Consider the following 22,298-nt stretch of genomic DNA (forward strand, 5'->3'; position numbering starts at 1 on the left):
TTCATGTCCTCACTAATGATCACCCCTAGGTCGTGTTCCGCCGTGGTCCTAACCAAGGTCTCACCATTTAGTACATAAGTTCTACGCGGGTTTCTCTTACCCAGGTGCATTATCTTGCATTTTTTAGCATTGAAGCCTAGCTGCCAAGTAGTTGACCATTGTTCCAGCAACAGTAGGTCGTGTGTCATATTATCAGGTAATAAGCTTTTGCCTACTATGTTGCAAAGTTTGGTGTCGTCGGCGAACAGTGATACCCTTCCTCTAAGTCCTTGTGTCATATCTCTTATGAATAAGTTAAATAGAATTGGGCCCAGGACCGAGCCCTGCAGCACTCCACTGATCACGTCCGATGCTTCGGATGGGGTACCATTCACCACCACCTTCTGAAGTCTACCGCTCAGCCAATCCCCAACCCATGTAGTTAGAGTGTCTCCTAATCCTATCGATTTCAGCTTGTTCAGTAATCTTCGATGAGGGACGCTATCAAATGCTTTACTGAAGTCCAAATATACCACGTCCAGTGACTCTCCGGCGTCCAGTTGTCTAGTAACCCAGTAAAAAAGCTAATCAGATTAGATTGGCAGGATCTACCCTGGGTGAACCCGTGTTAGTGTGGATCATGCAGTTTTTCTTCGTCTAGGATTGTGTCAAGATTCTGTCTGATCAGTGTTTCCATGAATTTACACACTATAGACGTGAGACTCACTGGTCTGTAGTTTGCTGTCTCTGTCCTGCAGCCCTTTTTGTGGAGTGGGATTACGTTGGCGGTTTTCCAGTCCAAGGGGACCCTTCCTGTGCTTAGGGAAAGATTGAAAAGAACAGATAATGGTTCTGCCAGGACTTCCCTTAACTCCCTGAGCATTCTGGGGTGTAGGTTATCCAGTCCCATGGCTTTGTTTACTTTGAGTCTTGATAGTTCGTCATAGACGCTACTGGGCGTAAATTCAAAATCTTGAAACGGGTCTTTCTGGTTATCTCCCGTCTGCAGCTGTGGACCAGCTCCCGGCGCTTCGCGGGTGAACACTGAACAGAAGTATTTGTTTAGTAGTTCTGCCTTCTCAGAATCTGATTCCGCAAAGTTAATTAATGTGTGTGGAATGGGGGGGGTAACTAATTTCTTCAGCTAAATAATTCAATCCACCTCAACCAGACATAGGAGAACTCACGCACCATTCACACACCCTCCAACCAAAAACATCAAAAGAAAAAAACTGTTTGACAACCTCCTAGCCATTCGAGCTGCAACACTTGACCCCCAACTCTACAACCTATTGACCTCGACCACAAACTACAAAACCTTCAAAAAAGAAATAAAAACCCTTCTATTCAAAAAACACATAAAACTGAACTAACACAATCAGAACTGTCCCAAGCATCACCTGCAACTACTCCATATGTACTTCTGATGTCATGACAATTCAGACATAATTTATGTTATGTTATGGTATGTTTGGAATAATGGTTACATATATGAGGTTCAATAAAAGAAAATTTTCACTGCCTGTTTCTATTATGACTATTTATTCAGTTTCATGGTTATTACAAAAAATATTTTTTTACATTGGGGGGGGTGTCAAAAAATTATGGGCCCTGGGTACCACATACCCTAGGTACGCCACTGGCTGCATTGCAAAATTATCACATCTCTAGCTCATTTGCGTGTTACTCAATAGGGCTGTATCCATCAGCCCCATCAGCAAAAGTTCTAGCTGGCTCTCCAGTCAGCAGGGGGTGAACTCTTGACTGGCTCCAAGACAGCATAGCCACAATCTAAGTAATCTTCCCAGACAGCTTACCGTTAAAGGGAGGCTGAGTTTTTTCTGTCAACAATGGCACCTTGTAACCCGTGACTGGTGGGTTCTTCAAATTGTCTGTCTCATTTACGACCTGAATTGTCGTTAAAGACCACCAAATTGTCCATCGAGAGTGTCATACCTCAGCTCTCTTCGCACAAGCAGATACTGGCCCTTCTACAGGCCAATACAGTTAAGCCCTTGCCACCAGGGAAAAAAGGGAAGTCATTTTACTCAAGGTACTTTCTTATGCCCAAGAAAATGGAGGGATTTCATCCCATCCTAGACCTAGGGGACCTGAACAAATCCTGGTCAAAGAGAAGTTCAGGTATATTTCTCTGGGCACCCTCCTTCCCATGATTCAAAAAAAAGATTGGCTATGCTTTCTGGACTTGAAGGATGCCTACACCCATATTTTGATACTTCCCAGTCTCAGGAAGAATCTTAGGGAAACATCATTACCAGTATCACATCCTGCCTTTTGGGTCATATACCAAATGTCTAGCTGTAGTAGCAGCTTTTCTACACAGACTGGGAGTGTATGTGTTTCCCTATCTGGATGATTGGCTAGTCAAGAGTGGGACTCAGGATGGGGCCTTAGAGTGTCAGAGTGAATTCCCCAGCAGAGAAGGCCGAAGCAGCCTGTTTAGAGTGCTGCCGGCCCGATGCTGCTTTGGATGAAGGTATATAGGGCTCGCTTATGGTCATAGGGGTTTGGGTGGGAGGGAAGGATGGAAGGTCAGTGAGGGTTTGGCTGCACGGCAGGGGCGGGTCAAAGAGTTGCTGCCGGCAAATCCCAGGACTAGGGCTTACTTTTGGGGTAGGGCTTATATTAAGACCTACCCCGAAAATCATGCTAGGGCTTATTTTCGGGGTAGGTCTTATTTTGGGGGAAACACAGTGTTTCTTATTTCTTTTTGAAACTTATCCAGACTAGCATTGGCATGTACAGCCAATGGTATGATTCTGTGCTCTAGTATAGCATACTTTGTTTAGACAGCTAAGACTGCCACCTATGCTTGTTGAGTCTATGAGGTTGGTTTGAGTAATTTTTTAGTATATTAATAGTTCCTGCAGAAGAGACAGGTACTGGTATTGCAACATAAAAATTCTGAAATAACATCCATGCCTGGTTAACAGTCCTAACCTTTGTCACCATTCCAAATGTCACCTCCACAAAATATGTTAATGTTGGATGCATCCTATCTGGAATGGAGAGCTCATGTAAATGGGCTTCATACCCAGGGAAAATGGTCAATGCAGGAAATGGATTTCTGCATCATCCTGCTGGAACGATAGGTTATTTGGAATACTCTAAAGGGTTTCAGAGACCGGCTACAGAATCAAATTGTTCTCATTCAAATAGACAACCAGGTTGCAATGTTTTGTGTGAATAAGCAGGGGGTAGGGCCTCTTACCCCTTGTGTCAGGAAGCTGTAGGGATTTGACAATGGGCTCTCCTTCACTGAATAGTCCTCTGAGCCATTTATCTTGCAGGGAAGGACAACAGACTGAGCAGTAGTCATTCAACATGAGTGTAACGTGCCAGATCATCTGAGAGTGCGGCATCACCTTGGTGGAACTTTCAACAAGATCACCCTGTTCTGTTCTAGGCTCAGATTACACAGCAGGCTAACGTTAGATGCCTTCCTACTAAACTGAGGGCTAGGCATTCTGTTTGCGTATCCTTGCTGAAACTTAAGCAAGATTGTGGAACCATGATCCTGATTGTTCCTTACTAGATGAGGCAGATCTGGTTCCCTCTTCTTCTGGACTTGTCCTCTGAAGAACTGTGGAGAGTGGAGTGTTTTCTAACCCTCATCATACAGCATGAGGGATCCTTTCTGTATCCCAACCTCCAGTCTCTGGCCCTCACGGCTTGGATGTTGAGAGCATAGAATTCGAATCTCTAGGTCTGCCTGAGGATGTCTCCTGAATATTGCTTGCTTTCAGAAAAGATTTTATTAAGAGATTCTATTCTCTTAAGTGAAGAAGGTTTGCTATGTGGTGTGAGGGTAAGTTCCCAGACCCTCTCTCATGCCATACACAAAAACTGCTTGACTACCTCTTGCACCTCTATGAGTCTGGTTTGAAAACCAGTCCATCTCTGTAAAGTCTCTAGTTGTTTGATTTATGAGAGGTTTGTTGTTGACAAAACCCCCTATCAAACTTCCTACTGTGTCATGAAATCTCAACATTCTCACCCAGCTGATAAAAGCTCCCTTTGGTCCACTTGGTTCCTGTCATCTAAAGTTTTTGACCTGGAAAGTGGTATGCTTTGTGGCAGTTACTACAGCTTGCTGACCTGCTTTATACTAAATTTCATCACAACATATTGTTCTCTGCAAGCACCTGAAATTCCTTCCTAAGGTCGTGACAAAGTTCCATCATAACAAGTCAATTGTTCTGCAAATATTTTCCCCCAAACCTCATCCTGGCGAAAGCATACTGCATACCTTAGATTGCAAGTGAGTCTTAGTCTTCTGTCTGGAGCAGACTAAAGCCCATAGACAGTCCACCCAGCTTTTTGTTTCTTTTAATCCAAACCAGTTGGGGGTAGCCATTGGCAAATGCACAATTCTTAATTGGCTAGCAGATTGAAGATCTTTGACTTGTACCCAGGCTAGGCTGACTTTTGGGGGTGATGTTAAAGCTTATAATGTCACAGCCATGACAACATTGGTAGCCCATTTGAGATCAGCCTCCATAGAAGAGCACACAAGGCTGTGACATAGTCATCTGTCCAGTCATAGGATAGTGATAGGCCTATGAGTGTCCAACCAAGAGACCACTGAAAAGCAAACTCTAAGTCACGAGATGGATTCTTCAAAGAAGTTTTTATTATAAGTGGGATAGAAATTTTTTTTAAAAAAAAAAATATATATATTGATTTGAGCAGCATCGGAAGAGCACGAAAGCTCTGCAAGCCTGCTGAAAGGGGTGTAAAGGTTGCATAAATGCAAATGTCAGATTGATTTTCACACATAAGAAAGGACCCTGCGGGCAAGTGCATGATACTTCATTTCAATTAAGGTGGTTGGCTGACATAGATTGACAAGTTCTACGTACTTTACCAAATGCAGTTTTTCCATATGATATTGTTTTGTGACCCCTGAGGCAGGTTCATGCAAGCCGAAACAAGGACTGTGTTGGGTCCAATCGATATGTTCTAGTATTTTCACTTGGGCTCCCCAGGGCATTGATCCTTTTTACTCCGCATTGGCTGTTTTTAACTCCATGTTAAAGAGGGTGCAGAGCAGCTTCAAGACATGCACTCAATTTAAATGGACCATTTCAGGCTCTGATGATGTGTTCAGTATCTAGGTCCTGACTATCAGGTATTCATTGTGACATCTGTCTACATATGCAAAAGAAGACACTTAGGCCCTGATTCTGTATAGGACACCCGGGAGAGGTGTCCTACTCAGAATCGGGCCTACACTAAACCCCGATTCTGTAACCGGCGTCCATGTTACAGACGCTGGTTAGAGAATCGGGTTAGATTAGACACGGCCCGCTATACTTATTGCAGCAAGGGATCTCTCTGCCGCTATAAGTATAGCGGGCCGCGGCCACCTGTCCGATTGCTGGCAGGAGGGTTCCCAAACCCTCCTGCCGGAAGATGCCCCCCCCCTGACACTACCGATCGCTGGCAGGAGGGTGCCCAAACCCTCCTGCCGCCTCCCCGACACTATTGATCACCGGCAGGAGGTTGCCCAATCCCTCCTGCCGGAAGAAGCACCCCTTCCGCACCCCCCCTGCGCTAATAGCCCCCAAACCTCCCCCCCCACCAAACTAACCTTATCTTGGCCAGACGGATCTTGCCCGTCTAGCCGGCAGGCCCGCCTTGTCGAAATGAGGCGGGCCCGCCCCTTCCCGGCCCATCCCTCCGAAGCCTAAGGCCTGATTGGCCCAGGCTCTAGAAGCCTGGACCAATCAGGCCTTAGGCATAGCGGGTCCGCCCATCCCCACTTAATCTAAGGCCTGATTGGCCTAGGCTCTAGGCGCCTGGGCCAATCAGGCCTTAGGCTTCGGAGGGATGGGGCGGGCCCGCCTCATTTCGACGAGGCGGGCCTGCTGGCTAGACGGGCAAGATCCGTCTGGCCAACAAGTAAAGGTTAGTTTGGTGGGGGGGAGGTTTGGGGGCTATTAGCGCAGGGGGGTGCAGAAGGGGTGCTTCTTCCGGCAGGAGGGATTGGGCACCCTCCTGTCGGTGATCGGTAGTGTCGGGGGGGGGGGGGCGGTAGGAGGGTTTGGGCACCCTCCTGCCAGCGATCGGTAGTGTCGGGGGGGGGGCATCTTCCGGCAGGAGGGTTTGGGAACCCTCCTGCCAGCAATCGGACAGGCGGCTGCTGCCCGCTATACTTATAGCTGCAGAGAGATCCCTTGCCGCATTAAGTATAGCGGGCCGTGTCTAATCTAACCCGATTCTCTAACCAGCGTCTGTAACATGGACGCCGGTTACAGAATCGGGGTTTAGTGTAGGCCCGATTCTGAGTAGGACACCTCTCCCGGGTGTCCTATACAGAATCTACTTACAATGTAGACCAGCATTTTGTTAGCCTACATTGTAAGCGGCTCTTCCTCTACTAGGGAGACGCGTTGGGCTGCCTAGGTTCACCTAAGGCCCTTAGGCGAGCTTAGGCGTCTTGCGGGCCTCCCTAGGCTCCCAGAGGCGCCTTCCCAGACCCCAAATCACTATTTTTTATTTTCGATTTTGTTTATTTTTGCCTTTTTGGTGCAAATTTGTGACGGTGGCCATCTTGGATTTTAAAATCGATCTTTTTTTCTAACTTCTTTTTCTGCCTCAAAACCCCTCAACTTGATAAAAAATCATTTAGGATGGACTCCCCAGCCTCTAATCTACTGAATTTGTAGAGTGATTGTGTCCGATTGGCGCCTGATCCTCAACCGTGTATACAGGAGGAGGGGGCAGGAATTTCGGATTTGGCCTCCTCCGCAGTCTCATGGATTGAGGAGCCAATCTGGGTCCATGAATTCGGTGGAGAATATCATCCAGCAGTTCTACTAGCTTCTGGTGCAAAATGCCGGTGTTCCGAGTCTGGGGGGCTCTTGTGGTGGAGCGCAAATGTCTCAACAGCTCCCTGCCATGGACAGGGTATGACTTTTTGCCTGAATTTATTTGGCTTCTCTGAAAAGCTTATTCCACAGGCCCAGTGTGTTTGTTGCGGCCGGCAGGCGCAGCAGAGTCGTCTCGACCTGTTACACCGGTGACAAAGCTTCCTGTTCAGGAGTCCTCTCATCCTGCTGTGGTGGACCTCGATTGCATCTGCTGCCATTCTGATATTATACCCATTATATCTCCTGACACTGCATCCCGATCGGCTGATTAGACAGCTGTAGGACGCCTACAGCTGCCTAAAATTGGGACGCACTTTGTAGAATCAGGGCCTTAAAGCCTGAGAACTTCAATGTGAAAGAGTTTTTGGATTGACATTGAGTTTCTGTATCAACATCAAGTTCACCAACACTGCATAGAGAGCATTGAACATCGGGCTCTCTCCAAAGACAGGACTCAATGTCATCTTCCTCCATGCTCACCCATCAGGGGAAGTAGCACGTAAGACAGCTTAGAAGGGTAAACATTCATCCCCTTCTAAGCGTGGTATAGCATCATCCCAGGCATCCACCACCTCGATGCATAGTAAACATTGACAGACTGTACATTGTTCTCCATCCCTGCAGATTGTCTCCTCCCAGGCATTTCTCGACATCAAGGTCTCACACACCTAGACTACATTCATCACAGTCGGCTTCCAATCCAATGTCTCTTTCGGTGCAGGTGCTGACTGCAGGAGGAGATCCTGGTTATGCTCAAACATAGTAACATAGTAAATGACAGCAGATAAAGACCTGAAAGTCCATCTAGTCTGCCCATTAGTTATACACATTATAAATTCATGATTAAATTAAATTGAATTTTTTCTTTGATATTTCTGTCCTTAGGTTCCAGGTACATAAGTTGTCATCGAAGATCACTCCAGCCTATCCAACCATCTCATCATTTGCAGGATATGTTCCAAGTTACTGGAGTCCCCATTGATGCCCTCCCTACCCTATCCTACACCGAATTGCCATATATTGAACACAGTTTGTGCAAGCCTGTCCAGTAACAAGCCTTAGTTCTTTAATTTATACCATTCATTTTCTAATTAGAGAGCCTCTGTATTTATCCCATGTTTTTTTTTTTTTATTTCGTCACCATTTTCCTTTCCACTACCTCCCTCAGGAAGACATTCTAGGCATCCATCTCCCTCTCTATGAAAAAGAATTTCCTAAGCATTACTCCTAAGTCTACCTCCCCGCAGCCTCAATGCATGCCCTCTAGCTTTACCATTTTCCCTTCTTTGGAAAAGATTTGGTTGTATACTATTACTTTTCAAGTATTTAAACGTCTGTATAATATCTCCCCTGTCCCTCCTTTCCTCCAGAGTATACATATTCAGGTCTTCCAGTCTCTTCTTGTACTTCTTATGGCACAAACCCCCTACCGTTTTCATTGTCATAGTCTGGACCACTTCAGGTCTTTTTATATCCTAAGTCAGATATGACCTCCAAAACTGAACACAATATTCCAAGTGTGGTCTCACCAATGACCTGTACAGGGCCTTCTTCTGCTGGTTACTCCTCTTTCTATACAGCCTAGCATCCTTCTGGCTACAGCCACTGCTTTATCACACTGTTTTGTCTCCTTCTGATCCTCAGACACTATCACCCCAAGGTCCCTCTACCCATCCGTGCATAACAGCCTCTCACCTACCAGCATATAGAGCTCGCTAGGATTTCTATTCCTCAACTGCATCACTCTGTACTTCTTTGTATTGAATTTTAGTTGCCAGATGTTAGACCATTCTTCTAATTTTTGCAGATTCTTTTTCATGTTTTTCATTCCCTCTGGGCTTTGGGAGCTACTACGGATGCAGTTTACACAGGCTTTAAAGGCATCCATGCCTACTTCATCCCAGCTCAAGGCTACATCAGAGTGTCAATTGAGGATGAAGTCATGCACCCTGCTTGATGTTGAACATCGGGGTCAACATGGACCCATTCACTGCATGTGTTATTGGCAGAGGAGTCATCATCTGGGTTAGAGTATCGGCCCCTACCTTGATGCTCTATGACACTCCTCTTGACACACACGCCCAGATTTGCCTAGAAGAGAGTGTTTTGAAAAGTCTGACTCGTATCTCAAACCACTCTGATAAGAATCTGCCAAATTTGTCAGCAGAAGAATCCTATGGCATACCTTCTAATCCTTCCCCACCTCAAAGATGTATGTCTCCACCAGAAAGCATATCCTGTACTGTCTATATAAGGCAAATGGGTCAAGTTCTTCACATTAAAATGGAGATGGAGGAAGAACCTTGCTCTGAGCTTTTTGAGCTTCTGGACTATGAATCACCAATATGCCTTTATATAGGGTCATGAAAGATACCCTATATAAGAACTGGGAGATCTCTCTCTCAGTCCAGGTAGCTCCTGAAAATATTGATCCAATGTACAGAATACAAAAGTGTCACTCTCTAATTATGGAATCTGCTCTAAAATGTTCACGCAATTCAAGATCTTATGCTTCTGCTTCTACAGGAAGGGAAGCCAGAAGACTAGACTTTTGGTAAATGCAATTTTAAATCATTCATGCTCATAAATAGAATTATGGACTACCAGTTCTATTCTTCCATTCATTTAAAATTCTTACTTAACTCTCAGAATATGAGGAATTCCTCTCTCAGGACAAGCTTAAACAATTCCAACAGTTATCCAAGAACTTGTTCACTTTGAAAAAGTCCCTAGTTAGAGGCATATTTTCTGCATACAATGTTTCTTCTAACATATCAGCTATGATAATTGCTATGCACCTTTTAGCTTAGCTCAGAATCTCTGATCTGGAAATTTCAGTCCAGGAGCGCCTTTTAGATGTTGCTTGCAAGGGTGATGATCCGTTTGGAGACAAAATTGAAGAAGTGACTGATAAAATTTTACAAAAAACATGTCAACTTTGTCTAAGCCTCAAACCTCTCAGTCATCTTCTTCTTCTAAAAGATAACTCTGCTCCATTTAGATGTTCACACTACTACAACTTGAAACATCTTTATAGTCAGCCATCTTCATCATCCTCTAGGCCAGTGATTCCCAACCCTGTCCTGGAGGACCACCAGGCCAATCGGGTTTTCAGGCTAGCCCTAATGAATATGCATGAGAGAGATTTGCATATGATGGAAGTGATAGGCATGCAAATTTGCTTCATGCATATTCATTAGGGCTAGCCTGAAAACCCAATTGGCCTGGTGTTCCTCCAGGACAGGGTTGGGAACCACTGCTCTAGGCCTTCTGGTCAGCATTCCTGTGCAAAACAACAAAAGACACAAAAATCTCAACCATATCCTCAGTCCAAAGAGCAGTCGTCCTTGTGACTTTTTTTAAGCGAGCATTGCTAATGTTCCCCTCATTCTAACTCCCACTCTCCCTATCAGAGGCAGATTGCTCTATTTTCATCAATGCTGGACTCTTATCACAACAGCTCACTAAGCGCTTCAAGTTGTTACTCGTGGCAATGCTCTACGTTTGATTAAAAAAAGCCTCTAAACCACCCACCAAAAGAGTCTCTTTTGAACTCTCTCTAGAAGACTCTCCTTCATCAGGAACTCTCGGCCCTTTTTCAGCTAAAACACAGGAACGGGGTTGGGGGTTCTACTCCAAGAATTTCCTGATACCAAAAAAGAACCAGAGGCCTTTGACTCATTTTAGACTTCCGAGGCCTAAACAAACTTTTGCTGAAGAAGTTTCACATGGTCTCTATGGGAACTCTTCTACCTCTGCTAGAAAAAGGAGATTGGCTTTGGTCTCTAGATGTCAGATGTCAAAGAAACCTACACTCGCATGTCCATCCTAGCAGCTCACAGGGAGCATCTTCACTTTCGCATAGGTCCCTGACACTTCCAGTACAAGGTCTTGCACTTTGGACTGGTCTTTGTTCCTTATGCCTTCATGAAATGCCTAGTAGTAGTTGCAGCAACTTAGATGAATGGTTGATTAAAGCTTAATCATCGCAAACAGCTCAGCATGCCATAACCTCAACAATTTGTTTCCTTGAGCTTCTAGGGTTTACTAGGGTTGACTGCCAAAAGTTACATCTACAGCTGTCTCAAACTTTGGAGTTCATAGGAACACTCTTGAATATCATTCATGATCGGGCTTTTCTACTAGAGCAGAGGGTCAACAATATCTACCCTCAAGTGCACTTCATACTAGATGTTGCGCCTGCTCGGTCACATGGCATCAATGGTTCATGTGACCCCATTCACGTGCCTTTTAATTCAGAATTTAACAGTGGGCATTATCAACACAATGGTACTAAGCCACATGATCCCTCTCTGTTCCAACTCAAGTCATCCCAGATCTACAGCACTCTCCAATAGTGAATGGTAGTACAAAATATTACCTAGGGTCTCCCTTTCCAGCCCCTTTCCCACCAAAAACTTCTAACCACAGATGCTTTGGTCCTAGGCTGGGGAGCTCATCTAAATGGTCTCTACACTCAGGGAGTCTGGAATCATCACAATCAGACCCTCCATATCAATCTTTTAGAGCTATGAATGATAGGGTATGCTTTCAAAACATTCCAGGACCACCTCCTTCAACAGGTAGTACTTATCTGTATGGACAACCAGGTCATCCAAAGAAGGAGCAGAATGCTCCTTCTTTAGATTTCCTGGGACTTGTGCAGAGTGGACTTTCTCTGTTATTTGGACGACCAGGTCACTATGTTCTATTTGAACAAACAAGAAGGCTCGGGTTCTTATTCCCTTTATCTGGAAGCAGTCGAGATTTGGAACTGGGCTACTCTTTGTGGGATACTTCTCAGGGTAGTTTACTTAGAGGGGAATTAGAATGTGTTGACAGACAAGTTGAGCAGGCTTCTTCAGCTTCTTGAATGGTTTCTCAGCACAATAGTCATGCGTCTGATTTAATTTTCTCTCAATGGGGGAATGCTGGACATAGACCTCTTTGCTTTCCCTCAGAACAGTAAACTTCCATAATTCTGTTCCAGACTCGTTTCCTCCAATTGCATTGCATTGGACACCTTTCTGCTTTTATGAGGGGGGAGGGACCACAAATTCCTCTATGCATTTCCTCCAATCCCTCTTATATGGAAAACGCTACCCAAACTTTGCCAAGGTCAGGGCACCATGATCTTTATAGTACCTCTTTGGCCACATCAGATTTGGTTTCTACTCCTCCTAGAGCTCTCGATCAAGAAACCATGGAAACTGCAACAGTTTCCAACATTGCTAACTCAGAATGAAGGGTCTGTACTTCATCCTAACCACCACTTCTTAGCACTATCGGCATGGTTCAGTGCAAAAAACCAACACAAAAAAGAAAAATCCAACAAACAGTTTTGCTTTTCTCTGCATAGTCCTTTTTGAATCAGTCTCTATTCGTCCAGGCAGATTCAAATCCTTTTAATTCTCTGGACAATTGGCTGGTTTCCCTACCCCCCTTCCTCCCTTTAGAATCTCTGTCTTTATACCTTCAGGCTAAGTCAGGAACTCTCCCCCATAGATATCACAAGTAGGGAACAACCAGTAAAGTCCTCTTTTTTTTTTTTCAGTTCAAACATTTTCTTATAAAATTTGTACCATGCAAAATATAGCTGAAAACTATATAAAATATAGCATACAAAGAAAACATAGTGCTCCTTTTACGAAGGTGCGCTAGCGTTTTTAGTGCACGTACCAGATTAATGCGCGCTAGCTGAAAATCTACCACCTGCTCAAAAGGAGGCGGTAGTGGCTAGCGCGTGGGGCAATTTAGCGCGTGCTATTCCGCGCATTAAGGCCCTAGCATACCTTCGTAAAAGGAGCCCATAGTTATATTGTCTGTCAGAAGGGAAGAAATACTACAATTATTATCAGTTTATAATTAACAGAAGAAACACAATCATAATACTCATTGATGAGATAGTGTATTAAATGTGTGAAAGATAAGTTAAACTAAACTAAACTAAACCTTAAGTTTATATACCGCATCCTCTCCATGAAAATAGAGCTCGGCACGGTTTACAAAAGTTTAATAAAGGAAGAGAATAGCACATTGAGTTTAGTGGATTGAGAATAGGGGGGGGGGGGAGGAGAGGGTTACGTTTCAAGAGGTTTCCAAATCTTACAAATTTTATGGTATCTATTGGTTTTTTATCTACAGCCTTAACCCTTTCAGGACCAAGGGACATATTTGTCCCATAACTTTAAAATCCTATAAATTTTGATTGGGATAGTCTACAGTTCTAAATTTGATATGTACGGATTCCATATGATACTGCCTTTATGTAAACAAACTGGTTCCGACATTCATTCATTAGCGTCGTTGCTAGATCGACGAGAAGATTCACTTGCCACACTGTCCATAAGCCAGAAGTGTGATTTTTTTAAATAAAAATAATGATATTTCACAAAAAAAATCAATTTTTTGGCATCTGCAAGCCCTTTTTACCATAAAAATGTCGTCAAAACCACAAAAATTGGCCTACGATCCTTATGGTCCTGAAAGGGTTAACTTCATATTTATAGATGAGACAAATTGTATGCCACCAAAAGATATTCAGATTTGTGGCAGTCTTCCAACAACCAGAATCATTTGTATTGCAAGTGCTATTAATATGTCAAAGATTGTTGTGTATCATCTAATTGCAAAGAAAGATGTGCTGAACGAAAGATGATGATGGATAGTAAAATTTAATTTTTGATGTTCAGCATTTGTGGGATAGTTGACCATATCTTTTGCCAGAAAGTATTAATCCATGATTATTCAAAGATCTTATGTGCTAAAGTGCTAAATCATTTTGATTACAATGCCAGCAAAATGGGAACAAGATTGGGAATTGTATACCGCCTTTTGTAGTTTTACAACCACACTCAAGAAGAATAGCTAAGAATCTCATCACCACGCAAGGTGGTTTTATAGATTCCCCAGAAAAGAACTATGGGCTCCTTTTACCAAGCTGCGTTAACATTTTTAGTGCACGCAGTATTGTAGCGCGCGCTAAACCCGCGCTACACGGCTAGAACTAATGCCAGCTCAAAGCTGACGTTAGCATCTAAGTTTCAAGTTTCAAGTTTAATTTTATTTGATGTATCGCTTATTACAAACTAAGCGATTAACAAAGTATAACAAACATTGTTAAATTATATATTATTGAACATTAAAGGGGTAAAATAACAGTATCTTAGTACTACTTTAACTAAAGGAATTAGACACACAAAACAATATTAACATACTATGACACATATGGAGTGAACATGAGGGCTTAAAGTTACAAAAATATTTTCCCGAGAGGGAGAAAGAGTGGTCTGAGAGGGGAGGGAGGGAACATTAGGAAGGGATTTAGCAATTTAGCGCAATTTAGCGCAGCAATTTAGCGCACGCTATTCCGCACGTTAATGCCCTAACGCAGCTTAGTAAAAGGAGCCCTATATCATCATAATCATCTACTGAGTTGTGCTAAAAAAAAATTCTGATGAAAAAAGTTCAATACGGTTAATAAAGTCTGGATCAGAGAGATAGGCAAAAGAGCATTTTGGATTGGATTTATTATTCTTGATTAACCGCTGTTGACATAGGTATTCAGCGGTGCACCTATAAAGCATAGAAATATAAAACTCATCTTCATTCAGTATGATACAAATTACACCAGCATATTGCTACAATACCAACTTTTAACAAAACAACACTAGAAATCCATTCGATGATCTGCAGTACCCTTTTTTTCTTTTTCTTTCATTATGATGCACTACAGTTCCAATAGTGTTTTGGGGGTGATTAGGTTGGAATGGGCAACAATGCATGTCATTGAGCAGGTTTAAAACTATGTGCATGGAAAAAGTATCAGCAGAAAAAGCAGGTGCAAATCTGTGGATACGATTCCATGGACAGATTTTTAAAGAGAAAGTATGCTTGTGCTTTTCCTTTGATAATTGGTGCAAGGTATTTATATAATTTACAACTAGACAGGCATATGTGCAACTTTCTCCAATAATTTTACCTAAATTGATACATTTATTTTTTTATAATATTGATTCTAAAGTATATCATTCTGCTGCATGGGCTGCAACAGTGGCATTCACAGCCTTTGGAGAGGGCAAGGTACCTTAATATTACTCATCAGCTGCTATACCAGCTGCTGACTGGGTGCTGATATCCTGGACTCCAAGAGATATCAGTTTGCTTTCTCATACAGAAGGCTATTAATGGAATGACTGGACTAAACCAAAAGGATTAAAAATGGGGAAAACCCTTGGTACAACTGGTAGCAGATTATAGTTGAGTTTAAAGTTCAAAAGATCAGGAAGACAAAAGGTAAAATTTTTAAATAAGCAACGGTTCCCAAAGGTCCACAGAAAATATTGATAAATCAAACCGATGCTAAATATAGTTAATCCTAATCTGTCTGTGATCAACCTCTCTGTTCTGTACGAATATCTGATTTGCTATAGGTATGTGTTTAATTTGCATTTTTCTTTCTGCTTATTATCCAGAGTACCACAACATGATAGTACATTTTTCCTTGGTACAGACTGTAGAATTATAGCTGGTAGAGCAAAATAGTGCAGTAATAATACAAAGTAATAGTAATTTACTTTGTAATAAAAAGAGTTATGGCCTCAAATTTCAGGATAGTGTGAAAGGTGGACTGAGCCTGCAGAATAAAGAAAAGCGTTTTATTGAAGCGTGTTCTCCTAATCCTGGACCTGGGACTTATAACCTGTGTAATGGAAGAACTTCAAAGAAGGTCAAGAGTCGTAGTGAGTTGACTTCTGGACATCTCATAAAGTCGGTATGGCGCTTTTGCTTTATTTTCTTGGTAATATATAGAAATAAAACAACAAACAAAGGAATTAAAATGATACCTTTTTTTATTGAACTAACAATGCATTTTATGATGAGCTTTCGAAGGTAACCCTTCTTCACATCAGAAATAAGCAAATGTTGACAAATATCAATAGATATAAGGAAAGCATGAAAGCATTTCATTAGAGAATGACACAGTGGCTGTTACCCGCGGTTAGCCATGGGTAGCCACGGGTAACCCGCCAAAACGGTGGGGGGGAGGGGAAGTGCTCTCTGCGGGCATGGGGATAAGGCCATCCACTGCCCCGTGGAGCGGTGAATGGCCTTGTCCCTGCAGTTAAGGGAGGGAACGCGCATGGTCACCCTCCTTCCTACCTACCGGCCGAATCTATCTCTCTCCCTCCCCCTTATCTTCGCGGCGCGTTAGTTTCCAAAGTAACTTGCTCAGGTTGGCCAAGCCTGCCTGCAGTCACGTGTGTCTGTGGGCAGAAGCTTCTCCTCTGATGCAACCGGAAGGAGAAGGGAAATGGAGATGACAGAGTGGGGAGAAGACGCTGAAGGGAAATGGGGAACAGAGAGTGGGGAGAAGATGCTGGAAGGGAAGAAGACAGACTATGGGAGGAGCGGAGGGAAGAAGATGGGTGCCAGACCAATTGGGGGGGGGGGGTGAAGGGAGAGGCACAGTAACAGAGCAAATGGAAGACGCAGAGAGAAGACAGTGGATGGAAGGAATTAAATGAGAAGATGAGGAAAGCAGATACCAGATAACAAAGGTAGAAAAAAAAATTTTCTATTTATTTATTTAATTTTATTTTTTGCTTCAGGATAAAGTAGTATATTAGTTGTGTTGATAAAAATTTATAAACAAAGCCCTGCCATCTCTTTCTCTAGTTCAGCAGTCAGAACTTTGATTTATAAGGAAGGAATAAGCTAAATATTGCAGTACTGAGGCTTGTATGGATGCTGCGGGGATAGTAGTCGCGGGGATGGGGCGGGGACAGTGGTCTCAGGGATGGGGCGGGGCAGGGACAGTGGTCATGGGGACAGGGCGGTGACAGGGATGGTGGTCGTGGGGACGGGGACATATTTTTTCCCTGTGTAATTCTCTACATTTCATTTTCACAGGAAGAGGGAGGGGTGGGTAAGTAAGTAGGAGACAGAGAGGTGACAAAGCAATTTTAAATTTCTTTGTACTGTGAAAGGAAGCCCAGATCATTGTTAAGTCCTGTCTGGTAGGTGTCAAAATATTTCATTTTAATTTCAAAGGTCTTATGTTCTTGGATTGTCTTAAAATTTCTTGTAAGTATTCTCACCATAATATCATTAGTGCAATGGTCAGTTTTTCCAAGCGTTGTCCGAGAGAGGTGATGTACTGGTTTGTATTGCAATATATCTGTGTACATTGATCCTAGTCTTTAGCGTCTAGCCTGTTTTACCAATGTGATCCTCCTATAATAATGTCCTTGACTTATCACCCTTAAACCTGTAGATAGACACTATAAAGTGGTCTAGTCTCCTTCTGTATAATTTTCTTTAACATTATTGTAGTAGCTATGTGGCCATGTATATATTACAGGGAAAAGGTTACCTCAAGTGCTTGCGGCTGTATGATTTTAGATCGAGTCTTGTCATGTCAGCCAAATGCAAGCTATCATTGGTTCCTTATACTTTCCCTTTTATTTGAACTTATTATTTATATTGTGCGTTTTGTTTTTTACCATTCAATTTATTAAATCTTTTTTTTCAAAACTACTACCAGGGTATTAATATTTATGGGGCTGTCAAGCTATTCCTATTAAATATTGTACTTAGCTTTGGCTCCCCAATCAGCTGGGAATATTCTCTTGTTCCCGCTTAGCAATGTGTTTCTGCGTTCAATGGATCGTCCCTGTTTCACTCCATTCAGAGCTTCATCAGGAATACATCCACACATGCATATGAAGCTTTTTGCCCATACTAACAAACAGAGGAAGAAGAAGAAACCACCTAATAAGAAAGGCCCTGGGACTGCATACTTTTGAATCTATTCTATTTTGTCACTGGTTTACATTAAATTAACTTTATATTACATTGCTTCCATTAAAAATGATCAAACCATGCTTACAAGTTTTTCTTTTCGGCCGCTATAACAATTATGAAAACGTTCCATGGTGCGACCTCTTCTGCAGTATTGCGTTCAATTCTGGTCTCCTTATCTCAAGAAAGTTATAGTGATCAAAGAAGAGTGACCAAGATGGTTAAGGGATTGGAATTCCTCTCATATGAGGAAGGACTAAAACGGTTATGGCTCTTCAGTTTGGAAAAGAAATGGCTGACGGGAGATATATGATTGAAGTCTATAAAATCCTGAGTGGAGTAGAACAGGTACAAGTGGATCGATGTTTCACTCCGTCAAAAATTACAAAGACTAGGGGGACACTTGATGAAGTTACAGAGAAATTCTCTTAAAATCAATAGGAGGAAATTATTTTTCACTCAGAGAATAGTTAAGCTCTGGAATGCATTGCCAGAGGATGTGGTAAGAACGGATAGGGTAGCTGGTTTTAAGAAAGGTTTGGGCAAGTTCCTGGAGGAAAAGTCCATAGTCTGTTATTGAGAAAGACTTGGGGGAAGCCACTGCTTGCCCTGTATTGATAGCATGAAATATTGCTACACCTTGGGTTTTGGCCAGGTACTAGTGACCTGGATTGGCCACTGTGAGAACGGGCTACTGGGCTTGATGGAGCATGGGTCTGACCTAGTAAGGCTATTGTTATGTTCTTAAAACAAAATTGTTTCCCGTGCTCCTAAGACAACATTCAAAGTTGTACTCCTGACCCAATAACCTTCCCTTCCTCCCACCCCAGAGGCATCAGCAGCAGCCACAAATCTCCCTCCCTCCATTCCCGAAGCAGTAAAGCAGAGGAAGCGCCGGTAAACAGGCAGCTTCTGGCCAGCCCTGGCAGGGCCTTTCCTCTGCCATGTCATTTCCAATGAGATAGAGGAAAAGCCTTGCAGGGGGCTGGTCAGAAATTGCCATAGCATTGGGTTAGGGAGGGAGGGTGGAGGGAAAGCAGGGAGATGTCCAGACTGCCTCTGCTGCTTCAGGTAAGAATATAATAATTGCCGCTGCTGGGTCAGACCAGTGGTCCATCGTGCCCAGCAGTCTGCTCACGCGACGGCCCTTGGTCAAAGACCAGCGCTCTAACTGAGAGTAGCCCTACCTGCATACATTCTGGTTCAGCAGGAACTTGTCTAACTTTGTCTTGAATCCCTGGAGGGTGTTTTCCCCTAAGACAGACTCCGGAAGAGCATTCAAGTTTTCTACCACTCTCTGAGTGAAGAACAACTTTCTTACATTTGTATGGAATCTATCCCCTTTCAGTTTTAGAGAGTGCCCTCTCATTCTCCCTACCTTGGAGAGGGTGAACAACCTGTCCTTATCTACTAAGTCTATCCCCTTCAGTACCTTGAATGTTTCGATCATGTCCCCTCTCAATCTCCTCTGTTCGAGGGAGAAAAGGCCCAGTTTCTCTAATCTTTCACTGTACAGCAACTCCTCCAGCCCCTTAACCATCTTAGTCACCCTTCTCTGGACCCTTTCAAGTAGCATCATGTTTTTCTTCATGTACGGTGACCAGTTGAGGGTGCACTATAGCCCGGTACAGCGGCATGATAACCTTCTCCGATCTGTTTGTGATCCCCTTTTTTATCATTCCTAGCATTCTGTTCACCCTTTTTGACGCCGACGCCGCACATTGCGTGGCCAGCTTCATCGACTTGTTGATCATAACTCCCAAGTCTCTTAACTGGGAGGTCTCTCCAAGTACCGCCCCAGACATCCTGTATTCGTGCATGAGATTTTTGTTACCTACATGCATCACTTTACACTTATCCACGTTGAACCTCATCTGCCATGTTGATGCCCATTCCTCAAACCTGATTATGTCACGTTGCAGATCTTCGCAATCCCCCTGTGTCTTCACTACTCTGAATAACTTTGTATCGTCCGCAAATTTAATCACCTCACTCGTCGTACCAATGTCTAGATCATTTATAAAGATGTTGAAGAGTACGGGTCCAAGCACCGAGCCCTGCAGCACCCCACTGGTGACGCTCTTCCAGTCCGAGTATTGTCCATTTACCCCCCACTCTCTGTTTCTTATGATCCAGCCAGTTTTTAAACTACGTGAGTATTTCACCCTCGATACCATCGCTTGCAATTTTCCGAAGTAGTTGTTCATGCGGAACCTTGTCAAACGCCTTCTGAAAATCCAGATATACAATGTCGACCGGGTCGCCCTTGTCTATCTGTTCAAGATGCAGGCTTTATTAAAAGTACAGTCTAATAATCCACATAAAGAAATACCTAGGACCCAAATCGTTGGGGACTATGGACCCAACACGGTCCATGTTTTTAGAAAACTGTCTTCCTCAGGGGTTCCTGAAGGTCCTGATACAAAAACTCGTGGATCAAAGGCTAAAAACGATTCTGGATGAAACTCTGTGCGGTTGAGAGATCCTCAAAGGCGGGATCAATGTAGACCTACTTCTGTAGCCGAAATTGAGAAAATTGTTAAATCTTTAGTAGTAGCATTCTGGCCCCTTTCATGTCACATTTTAAATTTATCACTGTCTCCAGTTGTTGTCCCTGATAGTTTGAAGGAGGCTATCATTACTCCCCCTGGCCCCTCCCTCTTTCTTTCTCTCTCCCCCTGCCTCCCCAAGCCATCCTGCCGATTTCTCCACTTCACCGATTCTTTCCCTACCCCCATCCCCAAGCCACCAACACAATTTCTCCCTGCTGCTTCCCCGAGCCAGGCCTAGCACGTACAAGCGCCGGGTCCACAAGACTTCATTTCCAATGTCTATTTTAACGTCGGGGAGGAAGTTCCAGGCCAGCCAGGCAGCGATTGGCTGGCCCAGAACTTCCTCTCCGACATCAGAATTGACGTCGGAGGTGAAGTTTTGTAAGTCCGGTGCTTGTACGAGGCAGGCCTGGCTTGGGGAAGCAGCAGGGAGAAAAAGATCGCAAAGGCAATGCGATCGACTCACGTTGCCTTTGCGGTCTACTGGTCGATCGCGATCGACCATTTGGGCACCCCTGGTTTAGAATATGTCATTGGAAGATAGAATTTTAATTTGCTCTGTTTCTTTGGGAGTGTACCCATTTTCTTTGTTGTAAAATCTATTTGGTTAATTGATAAAATTAAAGTAAAGAAACAATTGCTGGAAGTAACAATTTTTTCTTTTTTTAGAGATCATTTCATCTGATACAATATCATCGAAAACCTGAAGCTCCATCTATCCCTACCCTTGGACAGGCTTTTGGTTATGATGAATCTGAAGATGGTACTCTTGTTAAACAAGTTCCACCTTCAACAGATAATACTTTGGGTCCAGCCTACTACAATTCATTGTTTGTAAGTATTTTTAGATAATTTTGTCTGTGGCAATATTCATATTATGTTTTACCAGCATGTATGTTTAAGGGTGGGATTATGTTTATACAATTTTATAAAATGTGTTTTTATTCAATTTTCAAAAGATAAGAATAGCAGATCAAAAAATATAACAGAGCATAATGTGGTGCAAACCTAAGGAGCAGATCACCAAGAAAAAGTCCAAGAAGTTTATTTACCACAGCTTAATAAAACAAATAGCCCAGCAAGGCTGTGTTATGCTTATGCAAGAGCTGCGTCAGGTACTTACAAAACTAGTAACAAATAAACATATGTTAGTATAAATCATAATTATCAACAGGCATAAAAACAATTTAAAAGTAAATACAATTGATATACACCCCCTCCTTTACTAACGCGTAGTGCGGGTTTTAGCGTCAGCAGCGGCAGTAACTACTCCGAACCTCATAGGAATTCTATGAGCGTCGAAGCAGTTACCGCCACTGCTGGCGCTAAAACCCACGCTACACGTTAGTAAAGGAAGTGGACAGTAATTTGAAATATAGTAATTTGAAGAAAATGTGAACATAACCAAATAAGAACATAAGAATATCCTTACTGGGTATGGCCTGTGGTCCATCTAGCCCAGTATCCTGTCGTCAAAGTGACCAATTAAGGTCACAAATACCTGGCAAAACCCCAAATAGTAGCAACCAGTGTTCCCTCTAAGCGGGCGGGTGTTGTGAGCAAACTTTTTTCACTGTGAGCTAAAAATATCGGGCGCCAGCAAGTTATGAGCCAAATAAATATGTTGCTTTCTACCACAGAACTTCCTTACGTTTGTATGGAATCTATCCCCTTTCAACTTTAGAGAGTGCCCTCTCGTTCTCCCTGCCTTAGCTACTAAGTCTATTCCCTTCAGTACCTTGAATGTTTCTATCATGTCCCCTCTCAATCTCCTCTGCTCAAGGGAGAAGAGGCCCAGTTTCTCTAATCTTTCGCTGTACGGCAACTCCTCCAGCCCCTTAACCATTTTAGTTGCTCTTCTCTGGATCCTTTCGAGTAGTACCGTGTCCTTCTTAAAGTACCAGTGCTGGACGCAGTACTCCAGGTGAGGGCGTACCATGGCCCGGTATAGCAGCATGATAACCTTCTCTGTCTCTTCAGTCCAGCATCTGCCCCTTCCATTCACTGTCTGTCTTTCCCTGCCATCTCTCCTCCTGCCCCCCCCCCCCCCCCAATTTGGTCTAGCATC

The 22,298-nt window shown here is 43.3% G+C and overlaps 1 protein-coding gene across 3 annotated transcripts in view; it reads left to right on the forward strand.

Annotated features, from left to right (window-relative positions):
• Positions 1-22,298, forward strand: part of STPG2 (sperm tail PG-rich repeat containing 2) — a 538,570-nt gene that overhangs the window by 20,706 nt on the left and 495,566 nt on the right. For all 3 annotated transcript variants that reach the window (XR_004540512.1, XM_033957447.1, XM_033957456.1), the window contains exons 3-4: positions 15,487-15,648; positions 20,900-21,064. Coding sequence is in view for 2 of the 3 variants with exons in the window: in XM_033957447.1 (XP_033813338.1) it covers positions 15,487-15,648; positions 20,900-21,064 (327 nt within the window). In the remaining variant the exon portion in view is untranslated. The remainder of the gene's footprint in view (positions 1-15,486; positions 15,649-20,899; positions 21,065-22,298) is intronic.

Source organism: Geotrypetes seraphini, chromosome 1, assembly GCF_902459505.1.
Source record: "Geotrypetes seraphini chromosome 1, aGeoSer1.1, whole genome shotgun sequence".
In the NCBI taxonomy this organism is placed as follows: domain Eukaryota; kingdom Metazoa; phylum Chordata; class Amphibia; order Gymnophiona; family Dermophiidae; genus Geotrypetes; species Geotrypetes seraphini.